Genomic DNA, 23,692 nt, shown 5'->3' on the forward strand with positions numbered 1-23,692 from the left:
AAATGGGAGAGCACTGTAGGTTAGGGATGGAGAAGACTAAAGGCTAGAGTCAGAAGGAGAGGTGACTACAGTACAGAGACAGCTCAGCAAACTTATTCCATAGAAGGCCATGGAGTATATATTTCAGGGCCAAGTAACATATAATCTGTCACAATTATTGTACTGTGCCTGTACTATGAAAGTAGTTGCTGATCATAAATAATCAAATGAGTGTACTGTGTTCCAGTAAACTTTACTATGGACACTTAAATTCATATTTCATATAATTTCCATGTGTTATGAAATATTATTTAATGTTTTTTAGTTATTAACATTGTAAACATAACTCATAATTTATAGGCTATATAAAACAAGGTAGAAGGGCTGACTTGGACCACAAGCCATAACTGCTTGTGGTACACAAGGGTGTTCCATGTATGTCCCTGCACATTCTTCTAGGCCAAACCCTGGCCTAGAAGAATGTGTAGGGACATACCTGATACATCTTGTGTACCTGTGGTTCAGGTTTATCCTAACGGCAATGAGTGTTCTTTGTAGAGCTGGAGAAGAAGTAATGTGATGTTTTTGGAAGATCACTTTAGCTGGAATACAGAGAACAAACTAGAAGAGGTAAGAAGGAAGGCCAGTTAAGAGGCAATGACTATAACTACGAATGGGAAATAAGTGGTATAGATTATTCTGGTGTGTGTGTGTGTGTGTGTGTGTGCGAGAGAGAGAGAGAGAGAGAGAGAGAGAGAGAGAGAGAGAGAGAGAGAGAGAGAGAGAGAGAGAATTAATGTGAAAGATTTAGGATCTGCAGTGGGTGTCTTTCTTGGAGATGGAGTCCAGAGAAAGGGCCATCCCAGAAAGGAACAATGAAGAACTGGATTCTGGTCATAATGAATATGAATCATCTGCAGCATAGCCATAGGAACATCATACCTGGATCAGCTTTGTGCACATTGTCTCCTGGTTGTTGTCCAACCATAGGAGACTCATCAGCTGTTCCTTCTGCTGCAACCACTTGCCCTAATCACTACTTAGCTGGTTCCTGCCATTGGATAGTTCCTCCTACAGTGACCTCTCAGAAAGACCTTTCTGACAGAACACACCACAGAAATCACTTCAGTCTTTACAACTTAGCCTGTTTTAATGATCTGCATGGCATGTATTGTATAATTACCTCCACTTTCTTCTATTACTAGAATAAGGATTCTTATGAGCTATCACCATGTTTGTAGGGTTCTGGGGTTCCAAAGGGTAACACTGCCTGACATAGAATGAGCCCTCAATATTTGATGACTCAATACAATAGAGGCAGTCTGTGTAATACATGAATGGACAGTGTGGAGCATGCTGCCTGGGCCCCCTCCAGCCAGCTATGCACTTGAGCTTGCATTCAACCATAGCACAGCTGTGCCCTCATCTGTTAAGAGGGGGTAATAATAGCACCTACTGCAGAGGTTGTCAGGAGGATTAAATGAATTAACATGTAGGCAAAACAGAATAGTACTGTGCATATAGTAAAGGGCACATTAAAATATTAGTTATTATCATTAAAATGTCAGAAATTATATATGCCATAAACTATATATACCATATCCTATTTTTAATTTTGTATACCCTCTACATTTGCACTGCATTTGTACATTTGTACATTTCATACACACTTTCCTTTTGATACATAATATTCACCACAGTAAGTACTACAATTCAATTTCTCATTTTATTATTAAGAGTTTTGTTCCAGATTTTAGAAGGAATGCCTTCAAGTTTTCTCCATTTAGAATGATGCTAGCCTGAGGCTTAGCATAGATAGCTTTTACAATGTTGAGGTGAGTTCCTGTTATCCCTAGTTTTTCTAGTGTTTTGAACATAAAGGGTTGCTGTATTTTATCAAATGCTTTTTTTGCGTCTATCGAGATGATCATATGGTTCTTATCTTTAAGTCTATTGATGTGGTGAATTACATTTATTGATTTCCATATATTGAACCAGCCTTGCATCCCAGGGATGAATCCTACTTGATCATAGTGCACAATCTGTTTGATATGTTTTTGTATCAGATTTGCCAGAATTTTATTGAGGATATTTGCATCTATGTTATTTAGAGATATTGGTCTGTAGTTTTCTTTCTTTGAAGTGTCTTTGTCTGGTTTAGGAATCAGGGTGATGTTGGCCTTGTAAAATGAATCTGGAAGTACTCCCTCTTTTTCTATTTCCTGAAACAGCTTGAAAAGTATTAGTATTAGTTCTTCTTTAAAGGTTTTGTAAAACTCTGCTGTATACCCATCCGGTCCTGGGCTTTTCTTGGATGGTAGTATTTTGATGGCTTCTTCTATTTCCTCAATTGATATTGGTCTGTTTAGATTGTCTATATCCTCCTGACTCAATCTGGGTAGATCATATGACTTAAGAAATTTATCAATGCCTTCACTATCTTATATTTTATTGGAGTATAAGGTTTCAAAATAATTTCTAATTATCTTCTGCATTTATGTAGTGTCTGTTGTGATATTACCTTTTGACCCAGCTATTCCCCTTCTTGGACTATACCCAAAAGACACAGCCACATCAATGTTCATAGCAGCACAATTCACAATAGCTAGACTGTGGAACCAACCTAGATTCCCCTTCAATAGATGAATGGATAAAAATATGTGGCATTTATACACAATGGAATATTACTCAGCACTAAAAAATAACAAGATCATGGCATTTGGAGGGAAATGGATGGCATTAGAGCAGATTATGCTAAGTGAAGTTAGTCAATCCCTAAAAAATAAATGCCAAATGTCTTCTCTGATGTAAGGGGGGTGACTCAAAATAGAGTAGGGAGGAAGAGCATGAGAAGAAGATTACCACTAAACAGAGAAGAGAGGTGGGAGGGAATGGGAGGGAGAAGGGGAATCGCACGGAAGATGGAAGGAGACCCTCATCATTATACAAAATATATATATGATGGTGTGAGGGGGAAGAAAAAAAAAGAGAGAAATGTGTCACAGTAGATTGGGTAGAGAGAGGTGATGGGAGGGGAGGGGTGGGGAGGGGGGATAGGAAGGACAGCAGAATACAACAGACACTAGTATTGCTGTATGTATATATGTAGCTGTATAATTAATGTGATCCTGCAATCTGTACATGTGGAAAAATGAGAATTCATACCCCATTTGAATCAAATGTATGATATGTCAAAATCATTGTATTGTCATGAGCAACTAATAAAAAAAGAGTTTTGCTTGCCTTTAATATTGCCAGTTTATATATATTTTGCTATTCTACAGCTCTGATTATTTGCTCAGGAGTGACTCCTAGAAGTGAAAATTGCAGGATCAGAGGGATAAACCTGTTGAAACCTCCTTGACCCATGGAGCTGGCCTATATTCTTACTAGCCTCATTGCATGGCTATGATTTTTAAAAGCAGCAGGAAGGGCTGGGCTTGTAGCTCAGTGATAGAGCATTTGCCTAGCATACGTAAGGCACTGGGTTTGATTCTCAGCACCACATATAAATAAATAAAATAATGGTCCATCAACAACTGAAAAAAAAGCAGCAGAAAAACGTATTATATTGTCATTTTAATCTATTTCTAGTAAGGATGACTAAATGTTTATTGTGAATTATTATCAAATGTTTTTTAACTCATTTTTTCTATTACGTGTTTACTATTGACTTACTTCTAATATAATTTTAAACATTAAATAGAGAAGTTTTTGTCTTAAGTGAGGCCACTGAAACTTAGAAAAATTAGGCAATTTGCAATGGTTACAAATGGTGAAATGAGAAGCTGAAGTGCTTAAACTTATTTTGCTATGCAACATCTAAAATGAATCAGTATTCAAATCATTCTTCTCCACATCCCTCCAAGTCAGACAAGAATATTAGCATGCTCTTACATTCCTTTTCAGGCTTGTGTGTCAACTCTATCTAGCACTTATTTTTGTCTTTTAGTTAGTTTTTCAATTAAGTTTACTAAAGTTTTTTATTTTGTAATGACTTAGATTTACAGAAAGTTGCATTAACAGTAAACAGTTTTCCTCACAGAGTTTTAGTTTTTCCTAATATTATTATTTTTTAAATATTTATTTTTTAGATGTAGTTGGACACAATATTTTTATTTTAGTGGTGCTGAGACTCAAACCCAGGGCTTTGCACGTGCTAGGTGAGCATTCTACCACTGAGCCACAATCCCAGCCCCCTAACATTCTTATCTTACATTGTTGCAGTGTATTTTGTCAAAATTAAAGAACCATTGTTATCATATTACTATCAACTGAGTTCCAGACTTTGTTTGGATTTCACCAATTTTCCCTTGAATATATATATTTTTTCTGTTCCAGATCTAGTCAAGAGTACCACATTGCATTCAATTGTTATGTTTCCTCTTGCCTATGGTTTCTAAGTCTTCCTTGTTTTTGATGACCTTGACAGTTTTGAGAACTAATGGTCAGGTATTTCTTCATCCCTGGGTTAATATCTGCTGGGTTCCTAACTGACATTTTCTTGTTTTTTTTTTTTTTTTCCCCTGGTATCAGGGATTGAACTCAGGGGCACTTTACCACCGAGCTACATCCCCAGCCCTATTTTGTATTTTATTTAGAGACAGGGTCTCACTGAGTTGCTTATCATCTTGCTTTTGCTGAGGCTGGCTTTGAACTCATGATCCTCCTTCCTCAGCCTTCCAAGATGCTGGGATTACACGTATGTGCCACCATGCCTGATGCATTTTCTGATCTGGTTCATTTTTTGATCTTACTTACATGTGAAATATAAAAAAGTTTAACTTAGAAGTTGAAAGTAGAATGGTGGTTACCTGAGGTTGGGGAGAGTTGGGAGAAAGAAGGGATGGGAAAAGGTTGATTAGTTAGTACTAAGTTATAAAAAAAAAAAAAAAAAGAATAAGAAGCTGTGATGTGCTATTGCACAGCAGGGTGACAATAAATTACAAAAATGTACTGCATATTTAAAAAATCTAGAAGAAAGAATTTTAAATGCTTTCACCATAAAGAAACAATAGATGGGGGCTGGGGTTGTGGCTTAGCGGTAGAGTGCTTGCCTAGCACATGTGAGGTACTGGATTTGATCCTCAGCAACATATAAAAAATAAATAAATAAAATAAAGGTGTTGTTTCCAACTTTAAAAAAAAAGAAACAATAGATGTTTAAATACATGTGTTTATCCTGATTTGAACATAACACCATGTATACCTCTATGGAAATATTATGATACCCATAAATATGTGTATTTTTTTTTTGGTGCTAGAGATTGAACCTGGGGCCTTGTACATGCAAGATATAGTTGGACACAATATTTTTATTTTTATCTACCAACTGAGCTATATCCCCAGCCTCGGTATGTGTAATTTTTATGCATCAGTTAAAAATAAATTTTAAAAAAGTTAATTTTCTCTTTTTATATTATATAATTTGTGAGTGAGTTACCTAGCTCCACTTTCTGGAAGAGGGGTATTTACTACTCTGAAATTCTGTAAGGAAGATTCATCTCTTTTTCCCTATTAACCTAATATAACTTATCCATTCATTTATTATTATTATTTATTTACTCACTTATCTCAGGATGGACTTACAGATATTTATTTTATGCTTTAGGTTATAATTCAGGTCTAGATTATTTTGTTATTTTGTTGCTCAAGTTATTCCATAGGAGGATTTTTAGTTGGATCCTGGGACTCTCTGACACATCTCCATCCTCTGTCATTTAAGACTGTTATTTATTGGTGCTAGAAAATGCTCCAAGCTCCTCTTGTATATTTCCTTTTCTAGTCCTACAATCAATTATTTTTCCAAGGAGCCTTGGTTCCTTTTATTGGAGAATGATATTAAAAAACAAGATTTGGGAACTGGTTATGTTTGTTACTATTGGGGTGTCACTGGTTTAGATCCTCTTAGCTCAGAGAGCTGGGTAAAACACACCTATATGCCATTTATATATCCTTTGATTTTTTAATCCCAAATTGCTATTTGCTTTTTCAAAAGCAAAATATGTGTTTCAGCACAACTATTTAGACTTAATCGAAAGTTTTGTTTTTTGGTTGTTGTTTGTTGATCACTATTTTATTGTCTAGTCTTCCTCTCTCATTTTTCATTCTGTTAAAATAGATAAAAAGGGATCTGTGAGAAATAAATTTTGAGTCTTCAGTGTCCAAAATGTCTATTTTACCTTCAAATAGTAGGTCAAATATGGACTCTAGAATCAAAGATTATTTTTCAGAATTTTCATGGTGTTGCTTATTTTTTTTAGCATCAATATTATCAAAAAGAAGGTTAATGTCAATCTGATTCTTACTTCTTTGTGGACAAGTTGGGTTATGCTATTTTTAGAGTTTCTGGAAGGTACCAGGATTTTCCATTGATTGCTCTCAAATGCCAGGAATATTTATTTTTCCTTATCTCTGCCAGGGTTTCTTCCCTATCCTCTCTGCCCCATTCTCTTTTGTTTTCTTTCTGGAACTTCTATTAAACAATTTTAGAGCTTCTGAACTGATTCTCCATGTCTCAGTTTTTCTCTCTCATTATTTCTTGGTCATATGTGCCATTTCATCAGTGACGATTCCACTTTTCAGCTCATTTACTGATTTCTATTTTTTCATAATTTCCAAGTTCTGGTCCTTTTTTACTAAGAAATCATAAGATTTTAAGATTTTAATGTTTTCTCTAATGATCATAAAGATAATATGTATTTTAAAGTTATTTTATACCTACATTCATATTCTCATGTGTTGATTTTTCTGTTTATTAAAATTTAATAGTACTGTTTTTCCTTAAACATTTGATTAGTCTTGGTTAATTGCTACTTATTTTTGTTTCAAAAATCCATGGCTTTCAGTCATGATTATGGGGGACTATCTCCAGTAATAGTAGAATAGGGGCATAACAGGGCCACAGGAAGAATGTGCTCACAGTGGCTCATCTTTGGAGTCTAGTGGGGTTTCCTATCCACCCTGACCTGCCTCTCCAGCTCCAGGGACCACAGGCACTTCTGTAGCCTAATGGTTGATCCTTATGATGTTCAGCATGGGTTTCCTCTACTCTCTATCTGCTATGAGCTCAGAGAATGCAAAGCAGATTCATCTTTACTCACTGCTCTCCTGAACATGTTCTAGACTGTTCTCTCCTCTAGCAATCCTATGCCAAATGTTATAATCTGATAGAGGTTTCTCAAAATTTGTTTACTGATGGCTTTTCTCATTTTCCAATATTAATGCACCTATTTCTTTTTAATAACTCATTTTAAAAGGATTTGGGGTATTATATAAGGTAGATGTCAGTGCTGTTTGTCCTAATTTAGTGTCAATATTCCTAAGTAATACTGGCCTACAGATAAAGTGGAGGGAAGTACGTATGTGTGTGTGTGTGTGTATGTGTGCATGCTCTACTATGTACTGATATCAAGTTAAAATATTTTAAGTAGATTATAATGTGTTAGTATTACCTATTTGAAAGTATAGAAAAACTCATCAATAAAAATGTATATACAATGTAACTTTTTGATAACTGCTCTAATTTTTAAAAGGCTTTTAAGTTTCTTCACTTCTTATTTATAAAATTCTAACAAGAACTTCTCTTGTTTAATATTTTATAGATTTTCAAATCTTTCCTTCTATTTAGAATTTTTCAGCTTACTATATAAACTTAATCTGTCATGTATTCATATTCTAATTTTCTTTTTTTTTTAAAGAGAGAGTGAGAGAGAGGGAGGAAAAGAGAGAGAGAATATTTTTAATATTTATTTTTTAGTATTTGGCAGACACAACATCTTTGTATGTGGTGCTGAGGATCGAACCCGGGCCGCACTCATGCCAGGCGAGTGCGCTACTGCTTGAGCCACATCTCCAGCCCTCTAATTTTCAATGTAGTTTTTTTACCCAATATTTTCCCACTATACACACACACACACACACACATATGTACACACACACACATATATGTATATATATTTTTTTTAAAATATTTTTTTGTTGATAGATCTTTATTTATTTATTTATATGCAGTGCTGAGAATTGAACCCAGTGTCTCACACATGCCAGGCAAGTATGCTACCACTAAGCCATAGCCCCAGCCCCTGCCCACTTTATATTTAAAAACCTATTTTTTGCACATAAACAATAAGCTCCTATATTTGTCAACCTATTTTTACTTCATTCATTTCTACCTTTATCTTTCTTTCCTTCTGCTTTCCTTGGAGTTTTCAATTGATGATTTAGTTCATTTGTTTTTACTTTTTCTTAACTCTAACGTTAAAAGATTATACTATGTGAAATTTGGTATCATAGACTGGATCCTGGAGCAGAAAAAGGAGACCAGTAGGAAAAATGGTAAAATTCTAATAAAATCTGTAGTATAGTTAGCAGTAACTCACCAGTAGTAATTTCTTAATTCTGACAAATGTACTATGGTTATTTAAAAATTAAGGGAAGCTGGACTTACAGGAACTCTTGACTTTCTTTGTAAACTTCAATTATTCCAAAATAATGTTTATTTAAAAAATTAAAATGACATATGTAAGTACAGTTTGGTAACAACCATAAGTTTTGATATATGATTGTCTAAGTAATTTCCTTAGTATAATTTTTCTTCTTAGTTGATTTGGCAGAGGAGTTTTAATTTCTAGTTAGTGGAGGTTTTTGTTTTTCCCAGTGCAGGGCCTCTTGCGTGCTAGGTAGGCATTCTATCACAGAGCTATATGCCCACCCCTGGTCAGTAGAGTTTTGAAAAATTAAACTTTTAGTATTAGTAAAAATAACTTGGCAAAAACATATAATTTCAAATTCCAGAATATGAAGTTTTTCTTTGTAATCTAACTTTTCCCAACCCCTTCTCCCTTGCCAGCCGACAATTTTGAAGCAATAAGGCATATTACTGGGGATTGGAAGTGTGAAAGAGACATGGGAATGTGTTTATAATAATTGAAACTCTGTTTCCTATTTGTACAACAAACTTAAAAAACAGCCTTTCCTAACTGGCAATGTAAAAGTCTTACCAGCTGCTGCTCCACAGGTGGCGGTGCATCCTGGTTGGCATAAACGATGGCAGGATTGTAAAGACTGAACACCACAGGGTAAAACACTTTTTTACCTATAAATTAAAATATATGTTTATATCATACAAGAAAGTTATAAGATGAAGAATTGATCTTTATTACTCTCTATATATTGAGACTTTATTAAAGTCCTTTTGTAATCACATGATTTTATTTTAGCAATATTTATTTTATCAATATTCAATCTATAGAACATTATGTCAATTTGATGAACATGATGATGATTTTGTGACATATTGGTAGGTCAGGCTATGAAAACACAACTGCAAAAGAACAGAGATTAAAACAGACTAAAGGATGCTTCATATGTTTATTCCCTTGAACTTTGGGGAGATACACAAATGTATTCTCTGAGCTATTAATTAGGTGACCCACCTATTACTCATTATTTCATCTAATTAGCAGCACTAGATGTAGATTAATAATTGACAATACCAAAAACTTAGAAACTTCAGTTAAATCTACCCTTCAAACAGAATAATCAAAAACAGTAAATAGGGCTGGGGTTGTAGCTCAGTGGTAAAGTGCTCGCCTAGCACATGTGAGGCCCTGGGTTCAATCCTCAGCACCACATAAAAATGAATAAATAAAATAAAAGCATTGTATCCAATTACAACTAAAAATATAAATATTAAAAAATTGAAAATACAGAGAATACTGTACAATGCATAGATATGTAGGAAATAATTAAAACAGAACTGCAGACAGATTTAAACCAAGATCTGGAAAAGCTGGGTTAGATAAGGATTAAAAATATCTGATGTTAATAGCCCTTACAGAAGACCTTGGCATTAGCTTTCAAACTGATAGCATCTTAAGGACTTAAAGGATAACTAGCCCATTTGCCCTCAAAAGAGAAACCCTGATATGACTGAATTCAATCATGGTAGCATGAAGTGCTCAAAAACCGTCAAGCAGCTTAGAAGTGACAGCAGCCTTTTTACTATAAGAAATGCATAAATGATGAACATGACACCTTCATTCACACTCACTTAAGGGATAGGGATGCTCAACTTCTCAGAGGATGGTCTATTTCTGGATATAAAAATATTTGTTTTTACACTGAGCAAATATGTCTCCTTCAACTTCCATATTTTAATTTCATGCTGTCTTAAGTAAAAAAATATATCTAACCCACATTTACTCATGGATTCTGAGAGAGCTCCTGACAACTTTCCCCAATCAAACTCATTAATAAGAAATTAGTCATTTTTGTATAGGAATAGTTCCACATAAAAACATTTAATATGAAATTCTTTTATTTAAAAATGATTTAATTGAAAAAATATATATATTTATGGTACATAACATAATGTTTTGATGTATGTATATTCTGTGAATTGACTAAACCAAGCCAATTAACTATTACCTCGTACACTTTTTATTATGGTAAGAACATTTAAAATCTATTCTCTTAGCAATTTTCAAGTATATAACACATTGTCACTAACTGTAATCACCATGTTATATAATATATATTTACTGAACTTATTTTTCTGTTGAGACTCTTTAATACAGAAAACTTTTGATTTTAAATTTAAAATAAAATTTGATTTATAAAACTGTCATTTGCTCATTTATTTTCAAAATATCTACAGCATAAAGCAAAGTATAGGAAACAACCCCAAAATGCATAGTCTGGAGACCAAATACTACCTGTATCCAGACCTCTGCATGAGTGTGCACATGTGTAGATGTGTGCACATGCACGTGTATGGGGGTGGACTATCTGCCTGAAACTGGATATTTCTCACTCTCATATCTCCACACCATTTGTATGGTTCTTTTTCTGACCTGAGTTGCTTCCTCCTCATCAATTTCCAGTCTTCTATTCCTGGCCTTCTTTATTTGGCTTCAAATGTAGCCAATAGAATTTGGTTCCAAGAGAACAAAAGATATGAATTTCAGAGGGTCAAATTTTCCAATTAAATTATGTATTTCAGTTAAATTATACCTAACAAGAAAAAACATCCTAGCGTTTAATTAAAATTTTCTTTTCTCAAATTAACTTGATTCAAAACATGGGACATGCCAATGCTGTTCTAAATTCTAAATTCAGCTCATCTACCAACGTTTTACGCACCTGGCTCAGCATTTAATCGGCAGCTGTTAAGGAATTCGGCTGAGAAAAATATGTCAACATCACAGAAAAACATCAAGACCTCTCCCTTGTCCCAAGCTCTGGCACCCACATTGAGTCCTCGTCCACGATTAAATTCTTCATTCAATGAAACCAAGGTGTAATTGTGAAAATTAGACTCACTATGAGGAAAGCACATACAACAAATGCTAAGTCCCACTTAAAGTTAACAATGCTTTTTCTTCAACAGAACTTACAAAATGTCTTATATTTCAAATATTTTATTATGTTGGTTCTATATTCACACAAGGGAAAGGGACAGATATTCACTAATTTCCCACATATGAGGAAATATGCTTGTGGTATGGTATGAGATTTCCAGTTACCAAGTGGCCACAGACCCTTAAAATCTTAAAAACCTACTGGGGAGATAAGAAATACACACATGAAAAAATAGCCATAATATTTGATGATGATGATGATGATGATGATGATGATGATGATAATAATAATAAATTCTGGGGATAGATGATACACACAAAGAGAGCTTTTCTGATATCTTTTAGGTCTCTGCATAAACACCTCCTTATCAGGGGGATATTTCCAGATACCATTTCAGAAGTATTCCAATCTCCCACTCTTTAATTTCCATCCTCTTCCCTGGCTATTTTCCTTAGTATCACCAGACATGTTTGTGTGAGTGTCTTCCTGACTCCATGAGAGTAGGGATTTTGTTTTGTTCATTACCATGCACACAGTGCTCCTCACAGAGTAGGAGTTCAATATGTATTTGCTGAAATGAATGAATGAATAAATGAATAGCAGGTCTGGGAAGAGATTGCTTATATATGGAGTAGTTAGAGAAGATATTAGAAGCAGAACTTGAGTTATGCCTGGGTTAAAATCCTGAAGTCAGTGGTAAGGGTACAGGTCATTCCAAATAATTGTTCTCAAAAGTGAAAGAGGTAAGAAAGAAAGCATTTAGAGGTCAGACAAATCAGATGGGAACAAAGGGACCCTAACATGGGAACAATGAGAGGAGGCTCAGATTGAGGTACACCTATCATGCAAAGTTAAAGAACTTGGTCAGTATCCTAAAGACAAGGGGGGAGTCAGCAAGGTTTTCTGCTAGGACAGTGGTTCTCACCCCGAGTCCCTCAAACCCACAGCACCAGCACTCCCTAGCACCATATTAGATGCAAATTTTCAGGTTCCACCTCAGACACTGACTCAGAGGCCAAGGGTGGAACCAAGTCTCTGTGTTTCAGTAAGCCCTCCAGGTGCCTCTGACACTAAAGCTAGAGAACCACTGCACTAGGGATACAGTTGAATCAAAAACAGGAACATGTGAGGAAGATTACTCCTACAACAGTATAGCTTAGATAATGGAGAGATGGAAGTAAAAGCTCAAATAATGCATGGATTGGACTCTAAGTGTTCTGAGTGTCCATATTCTTCTCCTTATCTTACGTCATATAAATCTTTCCCTTCTTTTGTGGAAACTGTCCATTGCCACCCCACATGCCCAGTACCAAGTAAAACACTGATCACAGAATACCCTTCACTCTACCTGGCCCAACCACATAATGTCCTAGGAGTGGGGACCAGGCTCAAGTGGGGTCAATCACAAAACCCCCACCCCACCTGGCCAATGTGATTGGCTCAAGAGTGGGCAAAATGTCCTTTCCTGGGATTTCCTCAACGGGAGCTGGGAGAAAGCTCTTTCCTCTCTGATGGCAAAGCTGAGAAGATGTGAGCCCAGAGCCGCCAACAGCCATATCCCTCACCATGTGGAAGAAGCCAATCTGCAACAGGAGAATGAAGTCAACATGCAGAGAAAACAGACAAGATAATGACAAGAGAATTTTGATGGTATTTAATTCTCTGGTTCCAGTCACTGAGACCTAAAGTTGTTTTTATTTTTCTTTTCCAAATTTGGTTACAACAATCCTTTCATTTCTGGGAGGTGTTCAAGTTTCTTTAATACTGTTCCTATTTTCCTTAAGCAAGCTCAAGGTAAGTTTCTACCATATGCCACAGAAGTGTCTTTACAACATAGAGACAACTTCAGTAATATCAGGGTGAATGCTTGATACTTAGTAGGCAATTGAAAAATAATAAGAAGGGAAGAGAGGGAGGGAAGAAACGGAGGGGGAACTGGGGTAGATAGTGGCAGTAGCAAGGAAGGAAGAAAGAAGAGGTCCTTTGACATAAGTACTAAGTAACTCATCAAAGGCAAAATTACAGGTAAAGATGAGTAAAAGACTCTGTATCTCAAACATTAGGTCTATGGCCGTGTGAAAATGGTCTGACTCTGAGCTGAAAGAGGGGCACACTGAACTGGTATAGAGAAGGGGAAGACAATGAACCCTGTTTATATATATCAAAGCTATGAGAGTCCCTGCAGGGTATGGATGTACTCAGCTATGCTCAGTCTTCTTCCAACTACCTCAGTCAGACTCCAAAGTAGTGTACCCCAGAATATAATAAGTAGGATTCAATCAATGTTAGTTGAATGGTGGGAGAAGAAAGGCTGGCCAAATCTGAACACTTAGGGAGTGACCAAAAACTAGCAGAAAGGTAAAGAAACAAGGTGTACAGAACTGGTATTAGAGAAGACTCAACCAGTATATGTTATGACATATTACATTCACAAAATATTTGTTTTACAAACATAAGCATGGTTCAAGAAGAAAGACCTGGTTAGACTGTCAAATGTATAAAAGTGATTGACGAGGATAACAGAGAAAAGCTGCATTTGGTAGAGGGCTGTACCTTTGGACCTACAACTTAAGAGAGAAAAAGGCTGAGAAGCTAAAGAGTAAAAAATTAAGTTTTAAAGATTATTAATTCATTCATTCAAACCTGAGCACCCACCATGTGCCAGGTACTATATGGGCTTCTCAGTTACAGATCTACTGTTCGGTGAGGTTTGGCTGTGAAAGAACAGAAACATAACAGTAGATACTGCATACTGTAGAATCAGGTCTTCTTCTTCTTCTTTTTTTTTTTATTTGTTAAAGATATGGGGGACCTAAGTATCATTTATAGGGGTAGAAGAAGGAACAAAAGAAAACTGACATGCTCAGAAGATGGTATCAAAGTGCAGGGATGAGATTTAAAAAAAGGGAAAGCAGCAGCAAACATATAGGTAAGTGGGCCATAAAGGGAGAGCATCCTGATTTTGCCAGGCTGCCTGCTAAACAATTAAAGGAAGATGAGTTGTGTAGGGTTGCTTGTGAAATGAGGAACATATATCATCACCATTTACCACCCACATGCTCAGTCAACTTTCTAGTTGTAGTTATTCAAAATTCTTCTTAATAGTAACTATTCAAAATTATTAACTCTTTAAATGTCTGAAATTATTATTTTTCTAATAAAGTTATATGACAAGGATTTTACTGTGGACATGGTTCACCAACCTTGTGACAGATTCTAGGATAGACTTGACTTTAGAGAGACCTTCTTTACCAAAATACACCACTGTGAGATGAATCCTCTTGTCCTGATGAATACAAACATCCCTAACAGAATTGAAAAATAAAGTTTGTTCAAGAACATATATAAGGCACTACTCAAAATGCAATCACATAAAGTTTCAACAAGAAAATGAATGAGGCACTACTGATAAAGAATGAAATCACATGAAGCATTAGGTAAAGGCATGAAGCCTATGTCAATGAGTATAATCCTCAAGGGCTATGGAAGGAATCCAACATTACTCTCATATTTCAAAACATTTGGGAAGCTTTTACCTTGAGATTACTATTTAAGGAAGTAAGTTCAATGTGTTCAAAACCAAATAGACAAATATTTAAGTTTTGGATCAAGAATTATTTTGTCCTCAAACTAGCTAATTCCAAAAATTTTATTTGTTATCAAGGAACAAATATTTGCCATCACTGAGATTATCCACTGTAAAGAAAGATGTAGCCTCTGTAGGTAATTTCAAGAAAGGTGATTTAAAAAACAAAGCTTCAAGAAATCAGATCTAAGTGGGGGGAGGTAGTGCATGACTATAATCCCAGAGGCTGGGGAGGCTGAGACAGGAGGATTGCGATTTCGATTGAGATTGCCAGCCTCAGCAAAAATGAGGCACTAAGCAATTCAGTGAGACCCTGTCTTTAAATAAAATACAAAATAGGACTGGGGATGTGGCTCAGTGGTTGAGAGCCCTTGAGTTCAATCCCTGGTACTGCCCCTTTCAGATCTCATTTACAAGTCCAATTTCCATATATTATGCTGCAGAATGGTGTTAACCAATCTTTTAATATGAGAATAAGGATTAGGATTAAAAAAAACTAAACCTAGTGCATTAGAATAATTAAAAATGACAATTGTTAATTTAAAACAAAAGCCTTATTTTTCTTAGGTATTCTAATTCTTTAACACTTCAGCATTTTAAAATATCCAAATTTAATGACCAAAAAATAAAACCAAAAATATTCTGCTTTCCAAGATGGAATGACTTCCTCCAAATTTTTGTTGAATGCTTATATTTCTAAATTTATTTCAACCTTGAAACTCAAATTGTTCTTTAGAGGATTTTCTTGGGAGATAGCAACCTTTATATCTAGATTGCGGTGGTAGTTTGTGAATGTATACATTTGTCCAAAGTCATGAAAATATGATTTCTTATCCTTAAAACATCCTTTAAATTATCCTTATTACATGGATTTTATTGTATACAAAAATGCCTCAATAAAGTAATTCTTAAAAATTTAACTAGTCCTAAAATGAATTCACACACTATTATAAAGGCCATCAAATTTAGTTTGTAACAGTTGTCACCCTCAATTTACCATACAGTTAAAAATTTCAAGAAATACAACATATGATTCATTCTTAAAGAAAAAGGAGAATATAAAAAAGGAAAATTCCCCTAAAGCAATAAAATTATTCTATAATTCTAAGTAATCAGTGGAAATAAATTAAGCAAATCTGTACAAAATGTTATTGTTTTTTTTTTAGAACTTAGCAAAATCATTAAGTCCCGACAATTACCTGAAGTTCTGCATAAACTGTGCAAATGCTTCAGTTCTTTCAGCAAGTGGCACAATGATATTAATAATTGATCTAGTAATGTCAATCATCTCACTCTTCACTTTCATGAGAGGTCCAAAAGGGCGGAAGAGGGTCACATGTCTATATTCCATAAGGTCTGCTTTCTTAAAAAAGAGTTCATACTGTGTTCCCTTATCTCTCTCAGTGCGATAATAACCTAAAGGAAAGAGTTTTCAAAGTCAAGTTCATGTCAAAATTTATAAATTCAACAAGACTTTACTCAAAGATTGAAAGTATTAAACCAGATCTATAGAGTCTTAGTCTATTTGTGAAAATATTTTTTCCCATTGTCTAGACAATGAAAACTATTCTTGAAGTAGAAGAGGGTTTTTTAAAAAAGCTTATCACCCTTCTATATTATTAAACCCATGAAATACCCTCCAAATGATAATTATTCCTTTATACATATGACTTTAAAAATAATAGTTTATCATTACAGTAATCATATGACAAAGAAATTACTTAAAGCAATATTAAATTCTGAGCCCAAGTGTTAAAAAAAACTTCTGTTGCTCTGTTCAGTACAACAAAAATGAATCAGGTGTCTTCATATCGATGACTAATAATATAAATAGACAACATGGTCTGAGTTTTGAGAAAGACAGAAAAATAAATAGTAACAATACACTGAATATAGTGAAGTTGAAGAAAAATTAGTTTATATATCAACAGTGATTTGAGATGCTTTTAGGATAAAAGTATAGAAATCTACTGGGCAATCTAATTTTTTTGCCTTTGCTGTTTATTATTTGTTATTAATGCATTAAAATTTTATATAATAGTAGGAATCCTTATTCCATATTTGTACATGTACATAACATAACTTGATCAATCTCATTTCCCAACATCTTTCCTTCTCTTCCTCCCTCCATCTGATCCTCAGCTCCTCTCTACTGGTCTCCTTTCTATTACTCTTTTTTTAATTAGATTATAATTATGTAAAAACATGGGGTTCATTGTGGTATATTTATACTTGGACATAATATAATATGGTTGATATTGTTTTCCAGTACTTTTTCACAGCAATCTAATTTTTAAGCATGACACTCAAGAGAGAAGTTAGACATACAAATGTGTGGATCACTCAGTCAATATATGGTAATAAAATGGTGAATAAGATAGATTTGTCCCAACCCTCCTGAGGCAGGAAAATGAACCAGAAAATGGGCAACAACATATACTACAACAAGTCTTAGGAGAGAGGATGCAGTGTAGATATGACAAAAGCATACAGGAAGCACTGCTATCTTAAACTTGAAGCTGGAGATGACTTCCTGGAAGTGACACCTGAGCTAAAATCTGGAAGAGGAACAGGATCTACTCAGTGGTTGCCAGTATTATTTTAGGAGAGAGAGTAGTGGCATAGTGGAGAAAAAGTGACGTATGGAATATGTTCCATGCAGAAAAATATCCTGAAAGAAGAGTTACAAAATACACAGAAGTTGTAGAATATAAAACTGGCTCAGCTTCCTTTTTTTTTAGGCAGATCTAATGTGTAGACATTTTATATGGTACTTAATTATCTTATTTCCTCTGCATCTTTCAATTCTGTCACAAATACAAACATAGAATAAGACAAAAAGTTGAGCTTGTAGAAAAATTAGAAGAGTTGTGAGAAAAAAAATAAAACCTTAAAAAATGTCAGGAAGTAATAGTAGGAAAAAAAAGGAACCACAGGGTGAAATTGCCCAGCAAACCACTATGTCCTGACTGATGGCTTCCAAAGGCCTCCATATATTATATCACAGTATGATAAGTGATAGTCATGATAATTTGGAATAAAAACAAAACAAAACAACAACAACAACAAAAACCCTGCATGTGGTAGGCTGCTTATGGAATCAGGCAAAAAGAACTTTTAAGAAAGATTTATTTCCAAAATTGCTATTTAAGCCTGCAATTAAATATCTAGCAGGAGGTGTTAAAATTAAGACTAAAAAACATAAAACTTTTATGTTTTAAAAAGGAATATCAAGATCAGATAAGCAAGGAATGCAAATCATACACATGTAAATATACACACTGCTCAAAAGAGCTCTTCAGCTTCAATAGTTTATATTCTTGTACTTCCCTGGTCCTTATTCTCAATTTTACTATGATCTCATTATAGCATTTTTCCAAAAAGCCACTTCAAATTCTTGGTGGAATTAAGCAGGTAAGAACTTAAATGTTTTAATACTGTGTGTAACAACTGACATGTCAGCATAAACAATAGCATATTGTCATAATAACACAACTATTTACCAATTTATTTTTCATATTACCTTCTATGAAGTCATTTTCATTAAATATAAGTTTCTCTCCCAGGGGACCCTCCTCATCTTCCTGTTCATCATCTTCATCAGGATTATTAATGACCTCCAAGCCAGCTTCAATAACGTCTGTCAATTCATCTCGTTTGTCTTTTCTAACTGGCTTCTCTTCAGGATGTCGAGTGAGACCCATTTCCAACTGGAATACTTTCATTAAAGTAAAACTTTCAAAAGGAATCACCCCATACTCACTGGGTAGTTTGGCTCCTGTGCTAACTTCAGCTTTGTCAATCTGGGAATGAAGAAATTCTAAAAGATCGCTAGGTGCTTGTTCTTTGTTGCCTTGATAGCCTATGCCATTAGCCCCTATATTCTTTCTCTCTTGTAATGATTTCATCTTCTCACTCATTTCTTGTAATTCTTGTTTTAGTTGGGCGATTTGGCGTTTCAGACTGGTTGCCCTGGTTTGATAATGTTCTTCTTGCTCCTGTAGGAGGGCTTGATAGTACTCTTTACCATAATTTTCTCCAACAACACCAGGAAGAGATGCATTTCCATCAGTCTGAGGGGCACACTCCAGAAGGTACATAAATAATACCAAACTACAGAGCAAAGCCAGTCCTAACAGTAGCCAGTGGGTCCGGGTGTGAAGGATTGATCCTCTTCTAGACATTCTTATAAATGTGTATTTGCCTAACAAGATAAGTTGCTTCTTCATACCTTTAGCAAAAGGTTATCAAAATTAAAAACAAAATCAGGATTTCCATAAAAGGTACCAAGATGAATTCTGCTGTAGCTTAAAAAAATTGTTTTCTCAGTAGTCATGACTACTTGTAGAAATGAGAAATTAAGTATACTTCCTGTTTTGTTACCATGAAATCCAGAATAAAACAATCTGAACTATAAAATCCATTATATGGGTAGTGAGCTTTCTGAAAGAAACAGATCACAATCAATCAGAATTTTGTTTTCTTAAGAAAACCAAACTGTTGGTAGCTTCAATAAACTTATATGTTCAATAAACTATATGTTGAGCACCACTAGAAGCACAAATAGAATATTGGTAAGTACTTGGAGAAATTATTATAATGCCTTTTAAAATTCTAAAATACTATGTATAATACTTTTAAACAGTATGGCTATCCACCTATAATCTCCTGAATCACAGAAACATTAAGATTACATTTAGATTTGTATTCTAGTTTGTTACATAAATTCTACTATTTTCTAATTATTTTAATTATATTGCTTATAACTCTGTATTAACACAATATTTCAACTAGCATACACTTAGGAATTGAATTTCTATAAATTGTTTCTACCATAGTAATAATGGTTTTCGTGGGAGAGAGTTTTTTCCAATTTATTTGGTTCAAATATTCTACCTCATTAATTTCTATTGCTCAACTCAGCCAATCTAGGAAGTGTATGTGTGTGGCGGGAGGTGGGGGGCAATATCAAAAGGTCACAGACAGCTGAAAACCATTAAGAAAACATTTTTATGTCCAAAGTTCTCTGGTAGATTATTGGAAGATTAGATCACATAATTCTTTTTACTGTATTACACAGCAACAGATTTCCTACAAGTTTGGAAAGTTTAGTGTCTATATATATAAAGAAAAAATATGAATATTTTAAATATGTTTGAGAAAAAATTCAAATACCATTATAAATTTACAAAATTATAGGCTACCTTTCATGCTACAACTAGTTGTATAAGCTATTCTGTATCTATTTCTAAACTAAGGATTTTAAATTCCAGAAGTAGAGAAGGTTAAACTTAGAAGAGAAGAAGCAGGGAAGCCTTCCCTGCAAAAGAACTTCCATTCTCACCAAGTAATTTATCAAGAAGGATAATGTGTTGACTGCAGATATTTTATGGTAATGATTTCTCCAGTGCAGTAGAACCTATGGAAGAAGATGACTGAGAAACATTAGTCTTAGTCACTTTCTTAGTGATTAGGAAAGCCTGAATGTCTCTGTGGAAAATGCTCCAGTGTACACATTTTGTGGCACATATCTATTTAAAATGTAGGATAGAAGACCACAAATAATTAACTTAACTCCCTTTAACCATTTATTATTTTAATAAAACAAATAATAAACAAGTATCTTGAAAAATTTAATTCATTACAATAAAGTCTTTTACTATTAACAGCCTCTTTCCCACTGATTGTAAATCTTAAATGACGTAGAAAAAAATAGGAGACATTTTTAGTTTCAAGAAATACTACCTAAGCTGGGTGTGGAAGCACATGCCTGTAATCCTAGTGACTGAAGGTTGAGGCAGGAGGGTGGGCAAGTTCAAGGCCAGTCTTAGTAACTTAGTGAATCCCTAAGCAATTGAGTGAAACCCTGTTTCAAAATAAAAAATAAAAGGGACTGGGGATGGTAAAGTGCTCCAGGTTCAATCCCCAGTCCAAAGAAAAGAAAAAAGAAATACTAATTTAAAAATAAGCATGCAAAGCTAATATTAGTTTTAGGAATTTAGCATGCCTCAAAACTATAATCATTAGCAATAAGAAATCACTTGAATGTCATTTTGAAAAGAAAAACTGAGAGGAATTTCTTAACTATTTGTAAGTTATTATCAGCCTACTTGTTAGGGAAAAGAAAGGCTCAAATTGAAAATGTAGAAACATAATTTGTATAAATTATTATTAAGGTAGACAGACTTAACCATAGTATGATTATATACTCAAACAGTTTGGGAGTGAAACTTTATAAAAGAACCAAAAATATATAATCTAAATACCACTATCTTTTACTAATAGGGCACCTCATAGCTTTTTTTTTTTTTTGGTATGCAGACAATATATTTTATACTGTGAGCTATGACTTAAATGGGCCACTCGTAAAGGTTAACTTTTCAACGGAATAAAAAATATCAACGTGAATCACATTTAGTAGTAAGTTTTGTGTTGTGATTATATATGTGCATATGTATGAACTTTTCATGTAAAATGTATTTATAACTGGGTTGCAATTCAAAAATCCTGGAAAAAACCCACTGATTTAAAATGTATTTTTATACATTGTCCATACAGTTTTTTCAGGATAGCACTGTTTGATTTGAGATGGTTTACATACTATTTAACCCATTTTGCTCCATCATTCCAGATGTGGAACACCTATAAAAATTTAGATAGTGTATAGAATTACATAATATGTCATATAATTATAAAATAATAATATAGAATTATACAATATGTAATATAATTTTAATATTAATTATTATATTTAAGTTCTAGATTATTATTTCCAACCAATTTTAATGTACCTGTGCCAATTTCATTGCACTATGCACAGAATTGAAAACTTGTGACTTAATAGGCTAATATTATAGCAGAATGTTTTCCACTGAAATGAAAGAAAAGCTGCTGTAATTACCTCAGAATATAAATGTTAGTTGCATAGTTCTGTGGTGATTGTCTTATTTTTATGAGAAATTTCAATTAAAATCTTACTTGTTTAGTTCCTGTAGGAAACTCTTCAACCAAATCCTAGAAGACTAGTTTATAACAGCTCTAAGTATGTTAAGAATATTAGAAAGACTAGGAGGAATGTGCTCACTGCTACAGTGCTTGCCTCACAAGGCCATGGGTTCAATTCCCAGCCCCACAAAAAGGCAAAACAAAAAAATTCCATCTTGATCACCATCATACTACACAATGTGTTTATATCACTGATAAGGTTTATTTACAGAGAAAGGGATATTGCAGAGATAAGAAAATGAATTGTCAAAGGAATGAAATATAAAAATCAAAGATTTCAGAAATATACAGACAACCAAAAAGAAAAAAATTTCCTCCCCCTCAAAAAGACCCCAAAATATGAAACAACGATTTTCAAGATATTCAACATCAAGTAAAAAAGGTCAGCAATCCTGGAACAAGACACAAATGACTACCCAATTTACTGCCTAAGTTTCCAGCCCAAGGAGAGGAACTTAAGCATAGACCAGCAGATTTCCTGAGTTGACAGTCTGAGGAGACTAAGGCAGCTAGAGTTCAAAGGAGACAGCTACAAAAAGAGAGAACTCCAGAGTTCTGAAGAAGAGACATCCTTTGGATATTCAGTGGAGTCCTGTTCAATGTAAGCTTATGGAGAAATTAATAGGCTAAGGAAAAGACCACACAAAAAATTTGAGGACACAGAACCTAGTATTCATGCAGGGCCAGAAATAGGCGTGCTCTCACCAAACAAACTGGAAAAACCTCAAAATTCATGGGGAATTGTGTAAAGTATTCAAAAATGTCTTGCCTCAGTGGTGGGAACTAATTAGCTCTAAACATGGCTCTAGTCCTACCAACAAATCTTAAAAACAAAACATGAAAGGATCAAATTGTTTCCAAGTTAACAGCACAAGCCTCAAGAATATTTATAGAAATATAAAAATACCACAAAACAAAGTAAAATTTACAATATATGACATTCAAACAAAAATCATCAGCCATAACGAAAATAATCACTGACTAAAACTGACCTAGAACGGACACAAATATGAGAATTCACAGAAAATGACATTAAAACAGTATAATTGTATTTTAAAAGATGTTCCTGTTCAAAAAAAAGTAGAAACACGTATGACATTTAAAAAAAGATCCAAATTAAACTTTAGGAGATGAAAATTTCAATGTCAAGGTGAAAAATACACTGGATGGGATTAAGAGTAGTTTAGATGTTTCAAAAAAAAAAAAAAAGAAAGTGAATTGCAGACACAGCAGTAGAAACTACTTCAAAGGCTGAACATTTTGCAAATCTGATGAAAACTGAATACATAGATTTAAGGAGCTCAATCAACCTCAAGTATAAGAACCATAAATAAAACAAGGCATACAGCCAGGCAAGGTGGTACACACCTGTCATTCCAGCTGTTTAGGAAGTTCAGGCAGGAGGATTCCAAGTTCAAGCCTGGCCACATAACCGACAAGAACTTATCTCAAAATAACAACAAAACCAAGGCATATGATGATTAAACTGCTCAAACTCAATGATCAAGAGAATCTTAAATGCAGCCAGACAAAAAGCATGTATCATATATAAGAAACAAAAGGCAATGATGTCAGATTATAGAAGATTACTCTTGGAAACAATGCAAACAAGAAGACAATGAAGCAATATCTTTAAAAAACTGAAAGGAAATTTCCTATTACACAAATTTTGGTCTCTCTTGTTAATAGTTGAATGTATCAAGCTTTTCCTAAATGACTTTTCAATTTTAGCCTCCCTATCTGAAGTAATTCTAATGT

General features: G+C 34.3%; 1 protein-coding gene across 4 annotated transcripts in view; it reads right to left on the reverse strand.

Annotated features, from left to right (window-relative positions):
* Csgalnact2 (chondroitin sulfate N-acetylgalactosaminyltransferase 2) overlaps positions 1–23,692 on the reverse strand; it is a 38,377-nt gene that overhangs the window by 10,383 nt on the left and 4,302 nt on the right. Inside the window, exons 2-6 of one of the 4 annotated variants that reach the window (XM_005334399.5) lie at positions 18,453–19,372; positions 16,129–16,345; positions 14,547–14,648; positions 11,125–11,303; positions 8,982–9,076 (exon numbers count right to left, since the gene is read on the reverse strand). In XM_005334399.5, coding sequence (XP_005334456.1) covers positions 8,982–9,076; positions 11,125–11,303; positions 14,547–14,648; positions 16,129–16,345; positions 18,453–19,158 — 1,299 coding nt within the window. In that variant the 5' untranslated portion in view covers positions 19,159–19,372. Of the gene's footprint in view, positions 1–8,981; positions 9,077–11,122; positions 11,304–11,386; positions 12,927–14,546; positions 14,649–16,128; positions 16,346–18,452; positions 19,373–23,692 lie in introns of those variants that run through there. The other 3 variants (XR_002484937.3, XM_021732542.3, XM_040273476.2) reach the window with 3 other exon arrangements.

Source organism: Ictidomys tridecemlineatus, chromosome 1 (genome assembly GCF_052094955.1).
Source record: "Ictidomys tridecemlineatus isolate mIctTri1 chromosome 1, mIctTri1.hap1, whole genome shotgun sequence".
Taxonomy (NCBI): domain Eukaryota; kingdom Metazoa; phylum Chordata; class Mammalia; order Rodentia; family Sciuridae; genus Ictidomys; species Ictidomys tridecemlineatus.